Here is a 24,594-nt window from a genome sequence, read left to right as displayed (position 1 = left end):
GCACGCTTTTGTAAACGTATGACGCGAGAGATCTCGCAAAGTTCGCGCTCTCTTTAACGCTAGCGCTTATTCCGAATGTCAGCCGCAGAATGAGAAGCTGAGTGGAAATATTAGCGTCTAAAAACGGAACAAGAGAGTGCGAGAGAGGGAGGACGTGATTGCGAATCTCTCTGACTGGATTAGCGATGCAGTGTGTGTGTGTGTGTGTGTGTATGTGTGTGTGTGTGTGTGTGAGAGTGTGTGCGGTTGTGAAGACCGCTAGGGCAGAAGGTTGTATAAAAATTGCTGGCAAAAAATAAATAAATAAGCAAAATGTTTACAATTATACTTTTAAAATATGTGAGTGTGTGTGAGAGAAAGAAAGAAAGAAACAAAAAAGGAAAAGGAAGAAAAACTTTCCGAAAGAGAAACCATTCTGGCCGCGTCCCATCTACCTGCAAGAGACAGAAGGAAGGATACGAAAGAGCCACAGGAGACAGCAGGAGACAGGATGAAAACATGACAAAGATGGGATAGAGAGCAGGAGGAGAGGAGGAGGAGGAAATGAAGGAGGAGAGAAAGAACGAAGGATGGGCAGACGCAAGGAAACTCATTAAACGGATCACAGGACAAGAGAATAAGAAAAAGGAACGAGAGATAGAGATAGGAAGAGCGAAGAAAGAAAGGGAAGGGCAAAACAAATGACAAGAAAGCGAGTTTAAAAAGACGTGAAGCAAAAAAACGAGAGCGATTGATGAAAAGAGAAAAGACAGAAAAAATGGGAGAGAATGAGAGAGAGAGAGAGAGAGAGAGAGAGATTTATTACTAGATGCGGTGAATCTTCACGTTCATCTCTTCTCGGTGTCCTGAGGAAAGAGAAGAGAAACTGTGCCGGGTGTTTGGTTAATCTCCCATAATCCTCTGTTCAATCCTGACCTCCCACAAGCCCCGCCCACATGCCCACCTGTACGCTGGGGACACTGAACACATGAGGGGGAGGGGATACTGTCTGACAGGAGATTTTCACATCAGCCACGCCCCTACTGTGTGTGTGTGTGTATGAGCACACGAGTGTGTGAGTGTGTGTGCACTCTTGGCATTTGACATTGTGAGCTAGCCACCTGGAGTGGAGTTCCAAGAGGTGTTGGGTGCTTGTTGGCTGCTTTTCCTTCACTCTCCCGTCCAACTCATCACAAAACCAACTCAGTTGGATTTAGGTGTGATTGTGGAGGCCACACTCATCTTATGCAAGACATCATCACGCTCCTACTTGGACAATTAGCTCTTACATAACCAAGAGGTGTGTTAGGGGTCCCTCTTTTTTACTAAATCACCCACAGTGTCAGGAGCAAAGCCCCTTCGCATCATCACACCTCCTCCTTCATGCTTCATAGTGAGAACCATGTCCGTTCACTCTCTGGACATCTAACAAAGACACAGGGTTTGAACCAAACATCTCATATTTGGACTCCTTATACCAGAGGACAGTTTTTCTCTGACCTAATAACTATTTATTGTGTTTCTTGGCCCAAGGAAGTCTCTTGTTGTTCTTCCAAAGTAATGGTTTTTTTATGCAATTCGACCAGGCGTGTCTCTCACAGTCTCCTCTGAAGAATGATAATTGAAATATGCCTGCCACTTGAACTCAGAGAAACATTTCTGTAAATCTGCAGGTTCCAAGGCTGGTTATTCTAATAAACTTATCCTCTGCAGCAGAGGTAGCGCTTGGTCTTGTTTGATTGACCTTTTTTTATTTTTTTATTAATTATGTAATGCCTTTTTTCTTTTCTTGTAGTGTTTCTTGCCATTTTATGGATTTGAACAGTAGCTATAGTAGCACCAATAGGGCTATTGACTCTGTACTTACTTTTCCCTTAGCACAAGACAACCAATGATCTAAAGAAGGCAAGAAATGTCACAAATGAACTCTTGACGAGGCTGTGAACCAAAAGCCATTCCAGGTGACTACCTCATGAATCTGATGAGAGAATGCCATGAGTTTTTGCTAAGCTAAATGTATAAAATATAAAATGTATTCTGGGATGTCACACTTTTTTGTTTACCACTTATTTATATACGTGCTCTTTCATAATTTTGGTGTCTTTAGTATTAACATACAATGTCGAAAATACGCATAAAGAGATTTCTGAAAATGCCATACTTTCTCTCTGTCTTTATGTTTTCTCCTTTCGTCCAGACCAACATGCCATTTTAGTTCACTGAGAAGTTTCCAGAATGTTGTTGGAGTGTATGGCATCTCGTCCCTGCTAACTCAACTGCATTATTTTTTAGTCTGTATTTTATTTAAAATTTACAACTAATAAACAAATTAACAGCGATATGATTTTCTTTACATTTATATTTCTTAATAGCTCGACTAGCAGCTCGATGCTATTCATCAACCGTTTGCTTTCAGATCAGGTTAGCAAACAAGCTAGCAGTGAATATAAAAAAACTAAAATCCTCTTAGGAATCCTGTCAGATTAGCTGAATGTACAGAGCTAGCATGAGTACTGAGGAATATTCAACTGGTTTTAAAAATCCTGTCAGGTTAGCTTGAGTTAGTTTGCTCATTAATGCTATTTAGCTAATTATTGTTAGTTAGTTAGTCAACTAGTGTTGGCAGTGTTAATTTTAAAATCCTGTCAAATTAGCTCTAGCTACTTAGCTAATAATTTTTAGACAGCTGGCTAGTGTTAGCAAAGTTTATTTAAAAAAAAAAGTTATCTTGAGCTATTTAGCTTATTTTTGTTAGCTAATTGTCTGTTAGCATTGTTAGAAATCCTGTCAAGTTTGCAAAAGTTGGTTATTATTGCTAGTGACCTCATAATTCTTCGTTCACGTGTTAGCAGTGACAGCAAGGTTTATTTAAAATCCTGTCCGAATAGCTCAAGTTATTTAGCTAATTATGTTAGACAGTTAGCTAAAGTTAGCCAAGTTTATTTAAAAATCTTGCCAGTTAGCTCATTATTGCTAGTTCACTTGTTAACTTGCTGTTAGCAGTGTCAAAATGGTTTATTTAAAAATCTGTGTGTGTGTGTGTGTGTGTGTGTGTGTGTGTGTGGTGGAGCATCTCGCCAATGTGAAAATCTCCCTCAGTTTCTGGAGCATCGCACTGTTGATGGAGAAAAAGGGTTTAGTGGTGTGAATGCATGTGAGTAAGTGTGTGTGTGTGAGTGTGTGTGTAAGTGAATTCGAGTGTGAGGTAGAGAAAGAGAAAGAGCAAGAGGAGGAGAAAATGTCCGTCCGTCCATCTGAGTGTGTGTCTGAGTGCGAGTGCGTCAGAGCGGCGATTGCACTGTGAGCGTGAACAAGTGTGTGAAAGTGTGTGTAAGAGTGTGTTAGAAGGTGTGTGTGTGTGTGTGTGTGTGTGTGTGTGTGAGTGTGTGTAAGTGAATTCGAGTGTGAGGTAGAGAAAGAGCAAGAGGAGGAGAAAATGTCCGTCCGTCCATCTGAGTGTGTGTCTGAGTGCGAGTGCGTTAGAGTGAGCGATTGCACTTGTGGCGTGAACAAGTGTGTGAAAGCGTGTGTAAGAGTGTGTTAGAAGGTGTGTGTGTGTGTGTGTGTGTGTGTATGTTTGTGTGTGTGTGGGCAGGTGGTTGAGTGAGTGTAAGTGAATGGTACATCCTCAGAGGTTAGGTGGGGTCTGGGTTGAATATGGGAGGGGTGGGGTGGGGTGTATGTTGCCGGAACGAGGGGTGTGAGGGGTGGGGATGATGCTGTGCGTGTGTGTGTGTGTGTGTGTGTGTGTGTGTGTGTGTGTGTGTGTGTGTGAATGAGACAGAGAGACAGAATGCACACTGAATGTACTCACTGTATGGCACACACTCATACTGAATCTCCAGGTACTTGTAAGTTCCAGGACAAGGATCAGGAAACACGTCTGACCCAGCGACCACCACACACTGCGTACGGTTATTACACCTGAACGAGGGAGAGAGAGAGAGAGAGAGAGAGAGAGAGAGAGAAAGTGGAGAGAGAGAGAGAGAGAGAGATATGCAGCAGGTGTGAGTGAAAGACAGAATAACAGATAGTAAGAGAAAAACAGAGAAAGATTGAGGGGGGGATAGAAGGAGAAAAAAGAAAGAGGAAGGCATAGGGTGTGAGTGAAAGACAAAATAACAGATAGAAAGAGAGAAAGATAGATGGTAAAAGTGCAGCAGACAGAGAGATAGTGGTCAGAGAGCGAAAGAAAATAACATATTGAGAAAGATGGACAAAGTGAGAAAGAGAGGCAGACAGACAAAAAAAAGGGAAAGAAAGACGCAAACAAAAGCAGAGAAAGACAAGAATAGGGACAAAGTGACAGAAAGAGAGACATAGACAGAGAGATAGAAAAAGAAAAAAAAGAGAGAATTAAATTACAAATGTTTTAAGACATTTTCGTAAGTCATTCCAGCTGTCACTTGTCTTATTTTGCATAAAAGTTTTTCCAAAACTTTCCTCTCCCTGACCCCGCCCATAAAAAAAATGACATGAGCCAATCAAAATGGGAGTCTGGAATGATTGACAAGTAACCCACACAGAAACCCCACCCAATTCTTTTAAACCGTCCATTAGATCCCCTGCTTGGAAGAAACAAAAGAAGAATCTTGTCACAGTCATCAGTCGACACGTCCACAGCCAACATCATGAATCCACTCTGTTGGAATGTGGCCACTGGTGTACGAGGTCATGTGACCTCTATGACGCCGAATTAGCGTATTTTACCCCAATGCAACAGTCTATATAATCGGTTTACTGCTTTGCCTTTAAACTGCTTCCAAACCGGACTGTAAGTGAAGTGAAAATGCCATCGTGAACCCAAATGACCAGTCAGGGTTTCTGTAGTTCAAATTTATGGCGTCCTTTTTAAGACCATTAAGAATGAAATTTAGATTTAACATTAAAAACAAACACACGCAAACACGGTGTTAGCGACCGCCATTAACCGAGCCCTAAACTCTTTTTTTTTTTTTTTAACAAGTATCGCTAAACTTGCACTTCCACATAGCTGAAAAGAAAAATCCGTTTTCCGTCTGTGGTACAATCCGAGAGAGATTCGCTCCAATAACAGAAAGATGACTGGATGTTGCATGTTGGTCTCATTTGTAGTCGTAACACAGTGAATTATATTTGGACCAGCGAGAGAAAAAACACAACATGAAGGAAACTAACAAACACATTCTAAAGTGCTGTGGGAGCATTTCTATGAGCATTAGAGGAAGAGTTACATGGATATCAGAAAATTAAAACCAGTTCAAACGATTTACTTTTTTTAATACTTTTTTAGACGTTTTAATACCTGGGTGTTAATGTGAACTAGAAATTGGTTGAGACGTTTCAGAAAAGAAGACAAGATTTAAGAGAAAAAAAAGGCAAGAAACAGGGAACTAGTGACTTTACAGGACCAAAATATGTCTGAAAAATACTTAAATATACTCTTTAAGCATTTAACCTTGCTGTGACCTTGTCCCTGATTGGCTGAATTCCACAATTTGTATCTTTTTACGGTGAAAATTCAATGCAACTATTTGAGATTTTAAAAACTGACAGACACATGAACAAATGGACCGACAACCTAAATCCAGGTGCGCACTAGGATTTTAGCCACAATATAGTCGTCTAAGACAAATTTTGAAAATCCAAAAAGATTCCCATAATCCAATGCTAAAATCTGTCTCTGATCACTGGTTTCAGCCGAGCATTTTTTTTCCCTCCAATGAAATTCTGGCAGAAGGTTTTCTCTTTCTTGCAGTGTGACTTCTCCTATGACAACATCAAACCGAGAGAGAACCGATAGGAGCAGCCGAACCCGATGACGAAATTAGCGCGATGACTTCACACCACATTTGAAGGCACTGTCTCTACCAACTGCTTAAGGAACTTTAAACTACCATCTCAGGTACTGAAGACTTTCTACACCTGCACCATTGAGAGCGTCCTGTCAGGGAGCATCACTTTCTGGTTCGGGACAGATAAGCCCTCCAGAGGGTGGTGCGGTCAGCTGAACAAACCATCCGCAACCAGCTCCCTAACCTGCAGGACATCTACAGCATGCGGTGCCAGACCAGGACCAGGAAGATTGTGAAGGACCATCCCAACAATGGACTCTTTTCTCTGTTAAGTTCAGGGAAGTGCTTCTGCTCTTTGCATTTACATTTGGCAGATGCCCTCATCCTGAGCGACTTACAACTGAGCAGGGTGCACTTTTTTGTCATTCCGATTAAAATCATTCCGATTAAAAGACTTGGTGATCTTTTTACACGAGGCGTTCTCTAAACCGATATGATGTTTACACATGCCCGGGCTTGCAATCAGAATGACTTTGTAACATGCGCACATTAGCCGCAACATGTAGCAAAAGCATATGGATGAAGGTCCGTAGCGAGGACTGGTGGGAGCGGGTTTTATTGCTAGAGTTTAGTGACCTGGAATGTAAACAAAATTTTCGCATGAGTCGCCGGTCATCAACACGTTCGTGTGGGCTGGTAGAAGGATATATGGCCCCAGATGAAAAGATCGTGAGAAATCCAATGCGTGTCGCGGTTGAATTATACAAACTAGGAAGCTGTGCGAAAATCATTTTGCTTTTTGCCGACATTTTGACGCAATGACGTAGAGGAAAAGTAATCAGTTTAAATGTTTACATTTAAACTAATGTTTTCGGTTTATAGAAAGGTTTATCCCACCCCTTTCAAACCCATTACAATTTCATTCAGTTTGGGCATTTTTATTCCGATTGAGGTGTTTCCATGGAGCATTTCAGATTGGACCTTTAAACCGATTACAATGCTCCATGTAAACACATCTAGTGTGATCGGATGTTCGTACAGTCTGACGAGCAACAATCGCAAAGGTTTCTAAAAATCGTGCAATGTGCACCCGGCATAATGACAAAAAAAATTCAGAGATGCTAAACTAATGCTACATCCTACATGCTAAGAGTTTCAGCCAAAAGGTAAAACAATCAAAGGAGAAGCTTATTGAGTTGATTCACGTGCACGGCGTAAAGGCCTGAAAAAATCACTGGGACAAAAAAGGGAAAGGATCAAGGTGCATTTGATGTCTTTGTGTCTACTGTCCCCTGCGCATTCCTCCACGAGAAGTCAGCTGTCTGTTTATCAATTGGACACTTGTTCGGGGTTCTGCCAACAGCCTTTGGGAAAGGCGGCTGTGCCAAAACACTCGGACCACCTGGCTTACAGAACTTAAGCCAAAAGAGGCATGTGGCACACCTTCACACACATTGAAGAGTGGGCTTTCTTTCTTTCTGAATGGCCTGAGCTTTAGGATAGTAAAAGGACAAAAAAAAAAAATATAAAATACGCCAATTTAAACATCCAGACTCGAATCGTCTGTGTGGTAAAAAAAAAACTTGCAACGAACCTTGCGAGGTGATTTATTAATGGCAAATAATTTCACACAAGCAAAAAATAACACGTGTTTACCTTAATGAATATGCAATTTGTGGTGTTTGCACCTAAAAGTGTGAAACGCACGATGGAGTCGACGCATGTAGGCTAATTTAACACCCGCCGTGTGACTGATCGCTGCTTCAAACTCATTCCGGGACCAGAGAACGAGAGCACAAAATGAATTCCACCAATAAGCAGGTATTAAATTTAAGGAAGTACATTTCTGCAAGGTGAAGACAAAATTACACCATTTATGAGGGGTTTTTTTTTAAATGAGAGGGTTTGTCAGGAATATGGCTCGGGTTTTCGAAATGGTTGAAAGGTTTAGAAAATGATGGCTTAATATTATAGTATTAGAACGATTCGTTTTGTTGCATAGTCGCTGCGTGTTCGTATCAAAGCTGGACAAATTAAACAGAGGCTTTCGTTCATGCGTAGCTTACGATACAAATACCAATTCATTTTGTTAATACACTGGCCTGGATATGGTGCGTGTGCCACTTCTGATTTCAGTTCGACTGATTCACGTAAAGATCCAAATTTATTTTCAGGAATTAATAGCACACAAAAGAAAGAAAGAAAGAAAGAAAGAAAGAAAGAAAGAAAGAAAGAAAGAAAGAAAGAAAGAAGAAGAAAGAAAGAAAAATAAATTTGATATGCTTAAATAAAGCAAAAAGAAAGAAAGAAAGAAAGAAAGAAAGAAAGAAAGAAAGAAAGAAAGAAAGAAAGAAAGAAAGAAAGAAAGAAAGAATAAAGAAAGAAAGAAAAATAAATTTGATATGCACAGATAGGGAGAAAGAAAAAAGAAAGAAAGAAAGAAAGAAAGAAAGAAAGAAAGAAAGAAAGAAAGAAAGAAAGAAAGAAAGAAAGAAAGAAAAATAAATTTGATATGCACAGATAGGGAGAAAGAAAAAAGAAAGAAAGAAAGAAAGAAAGAAAGAAAGAAAGAAAGAAAGAAAATGGAAGGAATAAAGAAAGAAAGAAAAATAAATTTAATATGCTTAAATAAAGCAAAAAGGAAGAAAGAAAGAAAGAAAGAAAGAAAGAAAGAAAGAAAGAAAGAAAGAAAGAAAGAAAGAAAGAAAGGATAAAGAAAAAATTTATATGCACAGATAAGGAGAAAGAAAGAGAGAAAGAAAGAAAGAAAGAAAGAAAGAAAGAAAGAAAGAAAGAAAGAAAGAAAGAAAGAAAGAAAGAAAAATAAATTTGATATGCACAGATAAGGAGAAAGAAAAAAGAAAGAAAGAAAGAAAGAGGAAGGAATAAAGAAAGAAAAATTAATTTGATATGCTTAAATAAAGCAAAAAGAAAGAAAGAAAGAAAGAAAGAAAGAAAGAAAGAAAGAAAGAAAGAAAGAAAAATAAATATGATATGCACAGATAAGGAGAAAGAAAAAGAAAGAAAAAAATGGATGGAATAAAGAAAGAAAGAAAAATAAATTTAATATGCTTAAATAAAGCAAAAAGGAAGAAAGAAAGAGAATAAAGAAAGAAAGAAAGGATAAAGAAAAAATTTATATGCACAGATAAGGAGAAAGAAAGAGAGAAAAAGAGAGAAAGAAAGAAAGAAAGAAAGAAAGAAAGAAAGAAAGAAAGAAAGAAAGAAAGAAAGAAAGAAAGAAAGAAAGAATGAATAGAATGAGATATGCATGGATGAGGGGCCAAGAGTACCAGCTTGGCAATACCGGGGCTTGAACTACCAACCTTCCTATCAGTAACCCAGAGTCAAAACCCCTGAGCTCCCACCTCCTTTACAAATTGTTTTAGGCCCCTACACTGTGAATAGTTCATTTAAAAGCATTTGACAGACCCCTTTATCCAGGGCAACTTACATTATTATGAGGAGAAGAGGTAGGAGCTCAGTGGTTAAGGCTCTGGGTTACTGATCGGAAGGTTGGAGGTTCAAGCGCCTGGTATTGCCAAGCTGCCACTTCTGTGCCCCAGGGGTGCTGTAACATCACTGTGATATGCAAAGAAAGAATTTGACTGTGTGATAACTACAGAATAAAGCACATGACTTACTTGATGATTTTGGGATTTGAACTCATAATCTTCTGATCAGAATTCCAATGTCTTTACCAGTGGTGGACAATAAGGAAGTAAATGTAATTTGTTACTAATGGAGTTTTTTTGTGTATCTGTACTTTACTACAGTATTTTAATTTGTGGAGACTTTTACTAAAACTTCACTTTTTACTCAACTACATTTTGTGAAATCAATTGTTCCTTTTTATTTATAAGGATAAAAACTTAACTGGTCAAACAGGGTCACCAATCAGGGTCACATGCTGTGTTTAAAACTTGTTTTGATTGGCGCTTGGTGTGTCTACTGATCACCAACATACAGTTCAGCATCAGTTCAACATCAAGCAGAACATTTAGAGAAGAATAAATGATGATAAACTTCAGTGCCACAACATATGTGACCTCATTTACATTAGTTTGAAGTAGTTAAAAAGAAGGTTTCCTGGTGGTCTAGAGGTTAGGATGCGGCGCTCTCACCGCTGCGGCTCGGGTTCGAACCCCAGGCAGGGAACCAACCCCAGCCATTAGGGTTGCACAAGCATTAGTGCGGTCCCAAGCCCGGATAAATGGGGAGGGTTGCGTTAGGAAGGGCATCCAGCGTAAAAGCGTGTGCCAAATCAAACATGCGGATGATCCACTGTGGCGACCCCTAATTGGAGAAGCTGAAAGAAAGTTAAAAAGAAGGTTTGGGGTTCATGATCATTGTAATAGAAATCAATCAGTGTTTGAGTCATTAATATCATTCTATTAATAGATCAGTGTGCTGAGAGTCACATTCGAGTCTTTACACATAAACTGAGTTAAGTAAAGAGTCTTGTGATAAAAATGATAATAGGAAAACTATAGTTCGAATAAATTTAAATATTGTAAGTGGAAACTTCGAAGTTTAATATTTTTGTACTTTTACACAAGTGAACTTTTACTCTTCAGTGTAGAGTACCAGGTCCATTAGAAAAGCTGACCTCTCCCACAGTGCTCACAAAGTGCCACGACCTTTGATTACAGAACAATGCTTTTCACCATATGGAAGTCCCTGAAGATGTGTCAGACATCAGTGAGATCGAAATCATCGTACATGCTGCGGGCACTGAGTGTGCCCTGCGAAAATTTGATGAAAAATGGGTATTTATTGTGTCACATTCCACTAGGTTTACTTAAATGTGTATTGGCAGGGTCCATTCAACCGAGAGACCAGTGATGCCCCCAGGCTCGGACATTTTTTGTTCAGGTAGAGGATAGCTGATAGAAGTAACCAAAAAAGAAAAGAAAATGCAAGATTTCCTGTACTTAACACCCCAGATGTGCACCAGTCCCTGCATCCTTGTTATACAGTGAAACTGTGCCCCAGGGTAGAAGTTACCCAAATCTCCTCAACTCTCTCCATTCCACTCTTCCCTCTTTTTTTATTTTGATTTTTTTACAGAGCCAACACTTGATTAGGCAGCAAATCTTCTACTAGCACTATCTCTACCTGTTAATCATTGGTTGACTTGTTTTGAAGGAATCATGTCTTAGCTTTGAGTTTCCCAATTTGGGAAGGCAGCTGATAGAAGGTGGGTGGGAATTGGCCACAATTACACTAGCGTACACATTTGGGAAGGAAGGAAGGAAGAAAGGAAGTAAAAGAAAAAATAAATAATGGCAGAAAGAACCTAATACTGTTGACCCCATGTAATCCTGGTGATTGTAAACATGTCATTTGTCCCTAAACCTTTTCTTTTTTTTTTTTTTAATTAGAGTAACTTTTGGCAGATGATGTCCTCTTCACGGCCTCATATAAAACCTTAAAATTCTGACCATGATTGATGATAATAAATTATATTTTATTTGTATATGGCTTTTACCAAAGACAATGTTACAACCTCCAACAGGGACAGGGAACCTCCAACTCTTTTTGAACCGACCCACAACTCTGGCTTAATGGTTAAGGCTGACTTTGCTCCTCTACCTTACCTATTTCATCAGCCAATGACCTGCACCAGTTGGGTTAGAAAGAAGAAAACCTTCAAACTGCAGATAACTTTACAGATAAATTGACTCTTCACTTATATCTCATGAAACAGAAATCGCCCAGATCGAGCCACCTCCTGCCCCGATCCCACACACAATACCAGCCTATAACGACAGCATCCAAGTCTAAATAGAAACATATCTGATACCGGTACAAGCTTTGATTACATTACAAAGATACTTGTGGTCGACGTGATTAAATATCTTCTCTTGGTCAAAGGAAATCAAAACAGCAGTCATACCGGGGCTTTACAGGAAGCTAATATATCACATCCAGGAACATGCTGTCCATTATTGATTTGTCAGGAATACTGTATGAAGGGGTTCTTGTGTCCTTTGCTGCCCAAAAACTGACCATACAGTAGTTCTTAAGCATATGTGCAAAACCTTTACATATTATTTACATTCATTGCGCAAAAACTACAGACCTTTTTCCAGTTAGAAAACATTGTTATGGGTTCTGTGGGCGGAGCTTAGGTGGATGTCCCTGACCGCTTCACTTACGCCACCTGTGGCTAAGTTTTATTATTTTGTTTTTGAAAAAATAATGTCAAAATCCGATTCTACTGCAAATGCTATTTAGTTAATTAATTTTGATGCAACATTGTGGGAATACTCGAAGAGTGCCTGGGGTTTGATTTTCCTGTAGAACCAGAGCTACGGCTTCTTGGAGATAAACCCACCATAGGAAAAACCTGTATTAGTTGCAGTAATAATGAACTTACATGGCTAAAAATGCAGCGGAACTGCAAAATAGAGATATTGGATTTATGTGATGGTTGAACTTGTTTCATAGGAGTAAATGTTGAGGAGACTGAATAGTGAAGGAGTATTGTGAGGAACATGGGGTAATTTCTGGCAACATATGAAAATCAGATAAATCAGATTTATTGACTGTTTGCTTTCTTTGTACTTTGGAAGTGGCAGCTCACTGGTTAAGGTATTGGGATTTGGAATAGATGATCATGAGTTCAAATTCCAGCACCACCAATCCAAGCTGCCACTGTGGGTCCTTGAGCAAGGCCCTTAACCCCTTAAATGCTCAGTTGAATTGGAAGTTGCTCTGGATAAGAGGTTCTGCCAAATGCATAAATACTTTTTTCAAAAGAGGGTCTCAGGAGTGCATTAACTTTATTCTTAGTCAATTATTTGTTGTTAAGACTTTTAAAAGCTTAATATTTTTGGCCTAATTTTGTTTTGTTTTTTCTACCACTCCAAGCCTATCCTGGGACAACACAGTGACAGCCTTATGACACTATTCACTGTAAAAAAATAAAAAATAACTAAAGAAAGAAACATACTTCTTGCAGGTCATATTTGGTGAATTTATAAAATAAACCCTCTTGTGAAAAGCTTTTTTGATTTAGCTACAGTTAATACAAAGCGACCCTTCATTATCTTTTCTGTATGAAAAAAAAAGTCTTACAGAGGAAAATGAAATTGCCATTCTGCACTCGGTCTTGCATTCTGTCCTTCGCACCATATGGCCGACTCGAGTTCATTGACTGTGACACTGTGTGCTTCTTGAAAGAAAAAAAAACAATATTCATTTCTTTTTTATGTATTGTAGCATTAATGTCAAACGATCCTGTGTTCAGTACCAGGAAGTAGGCCGAAAAGAAACAGAATGTGCGGTTTGTTTAGATTTACGCTCTACAAAATCAAAACCTGATCATAAAGGTGTTAATTAGCAAAGAAAATATATAACTATTGAGATGGACAGTGTGATTGATGAATTAGCATGGTTCTCTGAAAATCTGACAGCAAACCATTATCATGTTAGTGATCTGAGCAAAGCTGCCCAATTGGTCAGACAGACTGTAGTGACAGATGGATGTAGTAGTATCTTCAGTAAAACACACTGTACACCCCTGGATCAAGACCAAATTATGAACCTTTTAATGGGTTTAACAACAAGTCAATAGACAGGAATTGGGTTTTACAGAAATTGTTCCAGTCAATGTGTAATTAACATTTACGCCTTATCCAGAGTGACCTAGAGTTATTTCATTCATACAAGTGAACAGCTAATGGTTAAGAGCCTTGCTCAAACTCCCAACAGTGGCAGCTTGGTGGTGCTGGGATTAGAAACCATGACCATCTAATCAGTGGTGTAACATCTTAACCATTGTGCAACCACTTACCTACGACATCGCCAACATCTAATTCACTGAGCTACCCCTTCCCTCTAACATCTCCAACAAGTCCAGCATCTTATCCACTGAGCTACCCCTTCCCTCCAACAAGTCCAGCATCTTATCCACTGAGCTACCCTTTCCCTCCAACAAGTCCAGGATCTTATCCACTGAGCTACCCTTTCCCTCCAACAAGTCCAGCATCTTATCCACTGAGCTACCCTTTCCCTCCAACAAGTCCAGGATCTTATCCACTGAGCTACCCTTTCCTCCAACAAGTCCAGGATCTTATCCACTGAGCTACCCCTTCCTCCAACAAGTCCAGCATCTTATTCACTGAGGTACCCCTTCCCTCCAACAAGTCCAGCATCTTATCCACTGAGCTACCCTTTCCCTCCAACAAGTCCAGCATCTTATCCACTGAGCTACCCTTTCCCTCCAACAAGTCCAGCATCTTATCCACTGAGCTACCCTTTCCCTCCAACAAGTCCAGCACCTAATCCAATGAGCTACCCCTTCCCTCCAACAAGTCCAGCATTTTATTTACTGAGGTACCCCTTCCCTCTAACTTCTCCAACATCTAATCCACTGAGCTACCCCTTCCCTCCAACTTCTCCAACATCTAATCCACTGAGCTACCCCGTCCCTCCAACAAGTCCAGCATCTTATTCACTGAGGTACCCCTTCCCTCCAACTTCTCCGACATCTAATCCACTGAGCTACCCCTTCCCTCCAATAAGTCCAGCATCTTATCCACTGAGCTACCTCTTCCTTTGTTTAGGTTCAGGTTTGGTTTTTTTTGTCTATGTTTCATGTAATGTAGTGTTTTATTTCTGTCTTTGTATATTTGCTTCATGTAACACATGAAATGCACTACAGTAAATGTAGATGTCAGTGTTGAGTAAGAAGATTTTATTAAAATAAACAGGCAAACAAATGCAAAATGGCACGCAGATGCAAAAACGTGATGGTCAGGCAAATGGGAAAGGAACAAACATGGAACAAAAGACTTGGCAATCGACTTGGAAATAAATGAGTTACTTTTTGCAAAGTCAAAACACAGACACAAGGGTATTTATAAATACACAAATTAAACCATGAAGTGGATACACCTGTGAGTGAAACAACATAAGGAGCAATGACGAGACAGGAGTAGAGACAATAAGTGGGAAGTGGCAGCTCAAAGCACACAATGTCGGACTTCTGATAAGAAGATCGTGGGTTCAAATCACCACAAAGCTGTCAATGCTGGGCCCTTGAGCAATTGCTTAGTTGTTTAACTGTAAGTCACTCTGGATAAGGGCGTTAAACAAACCATAAAGGTGAATTTAAACAATGATTAAAACCATAAAAGGACAAAGGTCAGACTCCCTATCTTGCTCTTTGGTGCACTATATCTATATATGTCGACCATTTTGTATCAGATTCTAAATTCTGAATGAACAAACTCCATTTCCTTCATTCGTTTACTTGTTTGTACCCTCTGTTTTCAAGTGTACATTCGATGTACATTGGAATGGACCCCCTATTTCCCATAATGCAATGTGAGACTGTGGAAAAGGAAATGAAAGTCGTTGGACGGTTACACTGGAGGGGGCAACTGTTACACAGGACGAGTTTCTATATTCGGTTTTAGGATGCTGACAGGAATCTTGGTTTAAAAAAAGGTTTTATAGATAATGTGTTTATGTTTTTGCCTATTTTTGTTGATCTATATTCAAGGATTTTAAATCTATACAAAAAGTAAAAAGAAAATGTACTTTTTATGGTTTCATTTATTTTTTATATTAAATAATTAAACTTGACAAGCATTTTTCGTTTTATTTTCAACATACAATAAATGTGTGACAAAGGAACAAAAAAAATGACTGTGTTTTGATACACCCCAGATGCTAATAAGAAATTTGAATAAAATTGTCCACAGCATTTCTCCTCTCTGATGCATATATACATAATTGCCCACAATTCGCTTACTCGTTTTTTTATTCCCTTTTTCCCATACAGTGAACTTAACTGCCATGCACTATATAGGGATTAGTGCATGAGTGCGCAAGTGAGCAATATCAGACAAAACAGTGTGGTGCAAGGTGAGGCTTAAATACATGTGCTATCAAGATTACAAGGAGCAGTGGCTGATTGGAAACATAGTCCAGGACCATAATCCTGATAGAAACTGTATAACTTGGCTTAACATCAGCAAATCCTGACTCTATGAGCAATGAAAAAGGAATCATTTGACAAAAGTGACCCTATTCAGCTGGAAAAGGGAATTACTTGGGCAAGATATCTGAAGATTAATTAAATAAGATTTGAATGCTGTACACGGATCGCTCAAGAAGTACCATCTTAGGTGTTTAAGGATGTAACTTGGGCTCCAGAGAAAAGCTGATAATGCCCCTGTACACAAATTCATGAAGATCTCCTGCTATAGTGCTCCAACCCTATTGCAGACCTTTGGGATAATTCTTCACTGCACCCCAGGCCTCCTCACTTCACCTACATTCTGTAGTACCTGACTTTCCTAACACCCTTTCGGCTCTCCACAAAATCTAGTGAAACATCTTCCCAGAAGAGTGGGGCTTAATCTAACAGGAAATGGGAAACAGGATGCTTTAAAAAATCGCACGTACCAATGTTAACTCAGATGTCCAGTTCATATAGTATAACAAAACTTTAAATATTCAGCAGGAGCAATTAAGGTTTAACGGCTTTGCTCAAGCACCCAGCAGTGGGAACTTGATGGCGCTGGGATTTAAACCCATGACCTTCTGATCAGAGGTCCACTGAGCAACCACCTCCCTTTAAGATCTCCAATAAGTCCATCATCTTATACAGGAAGGGGGAGCTCAGCGGTTAAGATGTCGGACTTGTGACCAGATGGTCATGAGTTTAAATCCCAGTGCCACTAACTCGCTCTGGAAAGGCGTCCTCAAAATGCTGTAAATGTAAACAATTACGAGAACCGTAAAAGGACAAACCTTAAAAATCAAAACCTTAAAATTTCTATACAGAGTGCCTTTGACCAGAGAGGAACACCATCAGGAACCTCTGTTGATTGCACAGTAGACTGAGTTCTGCTGGTGTTGGAAAATAGGCGTGTGCTAATGAGGGCTCCTGGATAAACATCGGAAAAATCGTTTACAATGAACAATTGATTCGAAGAAAATGTGCAAGCTCTCGTTCGATCGCAGCATTAGGCCTAAACAGCTGCAGCACATGTGGTGATGTTATCTTTTGGGAAGAAGCAAACAGTGGCATCACTCATACTAAACATATCTGACCATACCATCATCATCATCATCATCATCACCATTATACTGCACATCTACCAAAAACCGAAGACTTACATTCCAACCTGCACCATATTAACATCACTGTGGTCTTCAAAAGAGACAAAAACATGGACAAATTGAAAGAGAGACAAAGAGGTGGTGAGACAGCAGGAGATACAGAAAAGAGGGGAGAGACAGCAAGAGAGACAGAGTAATTTAGAGATACTGAGAAAGACAGGAAGGAACAAAGACAAGAAGAAAGACAGAGTGCTGGAGAGACACCGAGAGAGAAAGAGAGGTGGAGAGGCAGCAAAAGAGAGAGGTGTGTAGAGACAGAAAGAAAGACAGATAAATGGAGAGACAGTAGGAGAGACAGAGTGATGGACAGACAGAAAGAGAAAGATGTGGAGACAATAGGAGAGACAAAGATAAGGAGAGACAGCAAGAAAAAGAGAGAAAGATGGAGAGACAGTAAGATCGATTAATAAAGAAATATTGAGAGAAGCAGAAAAATGGACAGAGAGCAAAAAGGACAAAGAGATGGAGAGACAAGACGAGGGACAGCAAATAGACTGCAAGAGAGATTGAAAGAAAAAAGGACTAAAACAATTAAACCAATGGAAAAAGGAGACAGTGAAAGAAAGACAGGTAAAAAAGAGACAGTGACAAAAAGGAAGATGGCAAAAGAGACAGCAGTCGAAAGATAGACAGTAGTAAGAAAGAGTGTAAGGGAGACTAATGAAGGAAAGAGAGACCTAAATATTATTAAACACAGAATCATGCTTATGTCCCTGTGTGTGTGTGTGTGTGTGTGTGTGTGTGTGTGTGTGTGTGTGTGTGATATATGTGTGTTTAAGTGTCTATGTGCTTCTGCAGCGCTGTGATTTGTACCATTCATGCCAATAAAAGCTACTGAACAGGAAGTGAACTGATAAAGAGAGATGGAGCGAGGGAGTGAGAGGGAGAGACAGAGAGAGAGAGATGGAGAGAGAGAGAAGAGGACGGAAAGAGAGAGAGAGAGAGAGAGAGAGAGAGAGAGAGAGAGAGAGAGAGAGATGGAGAGAGAGAGAGAGAGAGAGAGAGAGAGAGAGGACGGAAAGAGAGAGAGAGAGAGAGAGAGAGAGAGAGAGAGAGATGGAGAGAGAGAGAGAGAGAGAGAGAGAGAGAGAGAGAGAGAGAGAGAGAGAGAGAGTGAGAGTTATGTAGTTAATAATGTGTACATGAGGACAGAATGGAGCGGATTGTCCCTCTGGGCTGGAGCAGAGCGATGGAATAATTTCCCACTAGACGTGATCATGTGACTGCAGCATTCAGGAGAAAACAGACAGACGTGTGTGTGAGGACGGCAGCTGACGAGCAACACGGCAACGTGGCGTGATCAACCGCACCTCACAGCACTTTATCAATATTACATGCACACGCACCATTTAAATATATTCACACACACACACACACACACACACACACACACACACACACACACACACACACACCCATCTGTATTCTCCTCCATGTGTCTGTATTGCCTTCTATCAGCTCTTCTTCATCTCCCTAATCCTTTCTCTGTCTGTTTCCGTCTGTCCTTTTGTGCATCTCTTTGTCTGTCTGTCTGTCTGTCTGTCTGTGTCTGTCTGTCTGTCGATGGCTTGAATAGCTTATTGTTATCTTTCTTTATACTCCTGCCTGTCTGTCTGTCTCAATGGCTTGGGTAGTTCTTGTTGTCCTTTTTATATATTCCTGTCTGTCTGTCTGTCTGTCTGTCTGTCTGTCTGTCTATCTGTCTGTCTGTCTGTCTGTCTGTCTGTTTGCCTGTCTGTCTGTCTGTCTTGTACTTTCTCTCTGTTTTAGTTTGTTTTCATTGCCCTCCTCTGAATCACTTTGTCGGTCTGCCTGTTTTTCTAATTCTCTTCCACATATTCTGCCTGTCTCCTGTCTTTCTATATCGGTCTCCGGTTCTCTCTTTTTCAATCTCTTTCTTTGTGTATTTCTTTGTATGCATTTCTCTGTCCATCTCATATTTGCATCTTTCTGTCTTTCTCTGGAAGCCTCTTTTTTGTTTTATTTTTGTCTTTGTCTGTCCATCCGTCTTTTTTTCCTACATCTTTCTCTCGGGCTTTTTATGTCCCAGACTCTTTGTTTGTCTCTCTCACTGTCATGCATGTGTGTGTGTGTGTGTGTGTGTGTGTGTGTGTGTGTGTGTGTGTCTTTTTCCTGTATAACAACACTCACTCAACACTAAACACACTCTGCACACTCCTGAACACCACTCAATCACTACTGAGCACCACCAAACAAACACAATTAAACACTCCTTAACACCACTGTACACTAGTAAACACCACTAAGCACCCATTAACACTACTAAACAATCCTGAACACTGCTAAACACACACCACATACCACACACCACCAACACTAATAAATACTTCTAAACAGTACTAAGCACCACCAAACACTACTAAACACCTCTAAACACTACTAAACACTCCTGAACATTGCAGATCACTCACACACTGAACATTCACAAACTATAATTAAACACTCTTAAAACACTACCAAACACTACTAAATAATACTATAATCTTCCGGTCATTACTGAACACCACTAAACATTAATAAACATTACTGAACCCTACAAAATTTTACTAAACACTACTACAAACTACCAAACACTCCTTAAAAACTCCTAAACATTCCTGAACACTCCTGAACAAAACTAAACACTCCAGAACACCACTAAACAATAGTAAACACTCCAGAACACCACTAAACAATAGTAAACACTCCAGAACACCACTAAACAATAGTAAACACTCCAGAACACCACTAAACAATAGTAAACACTCCAGCACACTCCTGAAGACTACAATACTGAACATAACACAACACCCCTGAACATTCATGACATTACACAACACTCTTTAAATACCACTGAACACTCCTGAACCCTCGTAAACATTCCTGATCAATTCTGAATGCCACAAAACATTACAAAACATGCCTAAACATTACCGCACAGTACCTAACCTTGCTGAACACAATTGAAACACCACTAAACACTCCTGAACACTCCTAAATATGACTAAATACTCCTGAAGTCTTTTGAACACTCTTGAACACGACTCAACACTACTGATTACTCGTCCAAACTACTGCACATAACTGCATCTATGTGCAATGACCTAAAGGAAATTCAAATGTTAAAGAATTTAGATGTGTTTAAAAGAAGAAGAATTCTGGAGACTCTGCTGAAACTAAGCTGAAAAACAAGGAAAAAGTTTAGCTGCAGACTTTTTCCTTCAGATGATGTTTCAAATGTTGATGCAATTTTAGATCAAAGATGCTACTCCTAATAATACTAACCGTCCTCATGTCACGTCCCTTCACGTCACGCCAACAACAGAACACCTTTGGGAAAATGTCTGCTTTTGTACTCAAGCTATAGAGACCACTGGATTTTTAAATGTAGCAAAGAAAGCTAGTTAACGTTATGTGCTATAAACCAAACGCTAGCTGCTTGCATCCTAAGATGATGCAGGGCTAGCATTGTTCTACTTAATAGCTTAGCCTACACCCTAAATTCCTATTGTCACCTTTAATTATTAGACCATTTCAACCATTTCTTCACAATCCTGCATGCTTTTTCCCAGGAAAGTGTTTTTAAAAAAGACTGTTTGCTTCAGGAGGAGTCGATTGTGTTGATTAGCATTGTTTATTAGAGGTTTTTGGGAAGATACACATTTTGTTATTTTTATAAACAGATCTAGATAAATATTAGAACAGATATAGAAGTCTTTATAATCTAAACGAAAGGCCATTATAACCAAATAAAATAAAACCCCCTTTAAAAATAAACAATATTTTTTGAGTGCACAGATTTCCACACCGCAGCCTCTTTCCTTTACTTTCACAGAGCTTTGGTTTCTGTTTGAGGCCAAATGTAATTAAAGTGTAATTTAATTCATACTGAGACTTTTTATTAATAATCAACCAATGCATCTGAGTAAAAAAATATTCAGATGAATGAGTTTCGTTTAAACCAGAAAGAACCGAGTGTTCAGATACTTTCCTGGTTTTCGCTTCAACTCGGGAAGTAAACAGGTTCGGACGTGTTCACATGCATAGTGAAAAATACCACATTAGATCAAACGTTTCTGGGACTAGATGGATGGATGGATGGATGGATGGATGGATGGATGGATGGATGGATGGATGGATGGATGGACAGACAATTGAATGAATGAATGAATGAATGACTGGACAAATTCATTCATTCATTCATTCATTAATGTCAGACAGATGTATGAATAAATAAACGGATGCTTGTATGGATGGATTATCAGACAAACAATCAAATGAATAAATGAATAAATAATTAAATGAATGGTCAGATAGATGGATGAATGGATGGATGGATGGATGAATGGATGGATGGATGGATGAATGATTGGACAGACAAATGAATAAATTAATGAATAAATTAATGAATTAACTAATTAATTATTTAATTAATGTCAGATAGATGTATAAATGTATAAATGGATGTATGGATGCATGGATGGATGGATAAATTATTCAAAAAACAATTAAATAAAGAAATATATTATCACATTCATGCATCTATGCATAAATGAATAGTTGAAGGGATGGATGGATGGATGGATGGATGGATGGATGGATGGATGGATGATCTGAAAGACAATTGAATGAATACATAAATGAATGAAAGAAAAAATAAATAGTTGGATGATGGATGGATCGATCATTAGACATACATTTAAATGTATAAATGAATTAATGATTGGTAAGATAGATGTATGAATGAATATTTGTAAGAATTACTGGATATTTTATTCAATATTATTAAGCCTCATATTGCCTTTGTAATTAAAATACAGTCAAACAATCAGGTGTGTCCTTTTTCCATATTTACTTTGCATTGTTCAAGAATGCAAACTAAATTTTAAGGGCAAATTGTTCATGGTGAATAGCTCAGGAATTTGAAGGACATTTCCAGATCTGAATATAGAACAGTATTACTGGAATGATTATACTGTAAACTAGCATTTCATAGAGCTCTAAAATTGCACAAAGTTCTCTGCTAATCATTTAGGGTCAAAAACAAGTGTCTGCACATGCTTAGCTCACTCAGCTATTTTTAGATGATAAAATATTCCTCATAATGTATTTAATCCACCTCAAGGAAAATAAATGTATTGATCTGGCATAAATTCACGTTCTGCACGTACGGACTGCAGCCTTTTATTTTCGGCATCCACACAAAAACCTGTGTCATGTCGTGTGCGTCATCGTCGGCGCTCGCTTAGTTAAAAAAAAAAGGCACAATTTAGATGGGAGGCGTGGCTCCATGACAGCTCCTACACCATGTTTAGAAGTTTGAAAGACGTGTCAAGAGTAAACTTGTGAAGGCTGCTAGTTAGGACTTGCGTACATTAAGTGACTTCGTATCAAGGCAGGATCCAAAGGAGTTCCTGAGGGGTCTAAGAGTGACAGCAGCCCAATGCTTTAAAACCTGGGTCTCCATGTCGAGGCACGAACACGATGAACTAAAGATTGCTGGAGAAAGAACCGATATGATTTTCTGTGGCTCGAGATTTATTTGGTGAACATTTGAAGAAGTCAAAATGCCAAAGCTTACCATTAGCATCTATGTAGGACCATGAATGCTATCCATTTGGTTATGAAAGATCATCAAGAAAGCAAAAGGATGGCACACCCGACTTTTCCAGCCGTATGCTGATTCTTCTCCAAACAGTTGCCACAAACATGGAGGCACACAACTGTATAAAAGGTCTTTGGATGCAACTGCATAACATTTTCACTTCACTTGAACTAGAAGACCAAAACCTGCTCCAGCATCTCAAAAAATCCATTACTTGCTTTACTTAGGTTGTAAGATGTGGAAGATCTCCTGCCATAACACCCCAAACCCTATTGAACATTTTTGGGATGACTTATTTCACACTGCACATGCACCCCAGTACTCCTCACCTCATCTCTGAATGAGTTGCACAGAAATCTCTGAAAAAATCTGGTGGAACACCTTCTCAGAAGAATAAAGCTTATTATAAAAGCAAATGGGGACTCTGTGTGGAATGGGACTTTCAGAACGCACCTACGGATCTGCTCAGGTGTCTACAAAATGCCCATAATGTATAATGGGTTGGACTCAAAGGAAGGACTTGCCGGGTTTCAGACTCCACAGCTGGAGGAAGCTATGTGATGTTTATGCGACAGCTGGCCAAACTGCCAAAATGAGCAAAGTGGAGTAAAATGACAGCTGTGAAACTCGTAAAGGCTAAATAAGGCTGGTCTGGAAGCACCCTTAATGTATCTTAGATAAACAATAGGTTTGTTTGCAAAGATCTGATTCTATGCCCGAACAGAAAACACAAGGTGTGTACCTCTGCGACATGATCTTGAAGGCATCCGGCAAGTAGCACTGCACGTTCTCCATCTGGAAGGGGTCAGCATCACATATTTTGTCATCGGTGCGTCCGTAGTTGGCCGTCTCGATCATGATGACGTCGCTGCCGGGGCAACGGAGCTCGATGGGGTAACCCTCGCACGCCAGCTCCCTCCTCATCAAGCCAAAAGGCATCATGGAGCGACTTAAAGCTGTGGGAGGAAAAAATGGATAAAGGGAAGGTAAGAACAAAGTGATAAGAGAAAGAGACACATCACAGGTTTGCAGAGGAGTGTATGAAGTGTGGACACAAAACAGGAAAAACACTTGGTCTTCTGTACATTCATGGCATTTGGGTTTATGGCATTTAGCCATGGCAGATGCTGTTATCCAGAGCAGCAATGTCGTAATGTCATGCTGGAACAGGTTTGGATCTCCTAAGGTTTACAAGTAAAGGAAAATGTCATGCTTTACCCCATTAATTACATTTATGTGCCTCCAAATTTGTGGTAACAGTTTGAATAAGCAGCACATACTGTATGGCTAGTCAGGGTGTTTCAATACTTTTGGCAACATCATGTATCATTCATTCATACAGCTAAGAGCCTTGTTCAAGGGCCCAAAAGTAGCAGCTTGGTAGTGCTGGGATTAGAACTCACAACCTTTTGAACCCCTGAGCAAGCATTTCCTCATCGCATGCATCTGTTTCTTACATTCGTTCCTGAGTAGCTTTCCTATTTCTACCCTTCTCCACCTTCGTTTCTTTGCCACACCTGCTTCTTCGTGTACTGTACTTTTTTTAAAATCCCGAATTGTCATTTCGGTGCAAAGTTTACATGCCTGCGTCCTGCCTTTCACCTCGTCTTACAACGCAATGACGTCATGGCTTCAGACTCGCTCAAACTTTTGCTTTGTTGTTAAAAAAAAAAAAAATGATGGGAAAAAAAGTGATGAAAAAAGAAGGGAAAAAAACACCTGATGCATGAGACAAAAACAGAGCAGACAGAATCTGTCCACCCCTGCTTTACAGGCCAAAAAAGAAACCTGGGATAAAACCCACAAAAGAATTGCGTCAACTTGTTTTTCTCAACTGGAGAAAGAAAAAAATGATGATGTTAACAGAGAAAAGTCATATTTCTCAGCCTGCATTGCAGTGTGTGTGTGTGAGCGAGCGAGTGTGTGTGAGTCGTTACCCTTCAAATAAAGACGTTACATTACACTTTTTCTATAATGAACCTAAGAAGGCTTCCTGTCTCCGATGATGAATGGATTCAAATAAGGCGCTGAGCAAATTGCGTCTCGATTTCGGAAAAAGATAGTACATGGATTTGTTTAGGAAGGAATTCCTCC

The 24,594-nt window shown here is 39.5% G+C and overlaps 1 protein-coding gene across 5 annotated transcripts in view; it reads right to left on the bottom strand.

The window, feature by feature from the left end:
• adgrl1a (adhesion G protein-coupled receptor L1a) overlaps window positions 1–24,594 on the bottom strand; it is a 127,370-nt gene that overhangs the window by 73,025 nt on the left and 29,751 nt on the right. For all 5 annotated transcript variants that reach the window (XM_046834308.1, XM_046834312.1, XM_046834309.1 and 2 more), the window contains exons 2-3: window positions 23,243–23,456; window positions 3,794–3,903 (exon numbers count right to left, since the gene is read on the bottom strand). In XM_046834308.1, coding sequence (XP_046690264.1) covers window positions 3,794–3,903; window positions 23,243–23,456 — 324 coding nt within the window. The remainder of the gene's footprint in view (window positions 1–3,793; window positions 3,904–23,242; window positions 23,457–24,594) is intronic.

Source organism: Silurus meridionalis, chromosome 22 (assembly GCF_014805685.1).
Source record: "Silurus meridionalis isolate SWU-2019-XX chromosome 22, ASM1480568v1, whole genome shotgun sequence".
NCBI classification, from domain to species: Eukaryota; Metazoa; Chordata; class Actinopteri; order Siluriformes; family Siluridae; genus Silurus; species Silurus meridionalis.
This window is presented reverse-complemented; position numbering and strand designations above follow the sequence as displayed.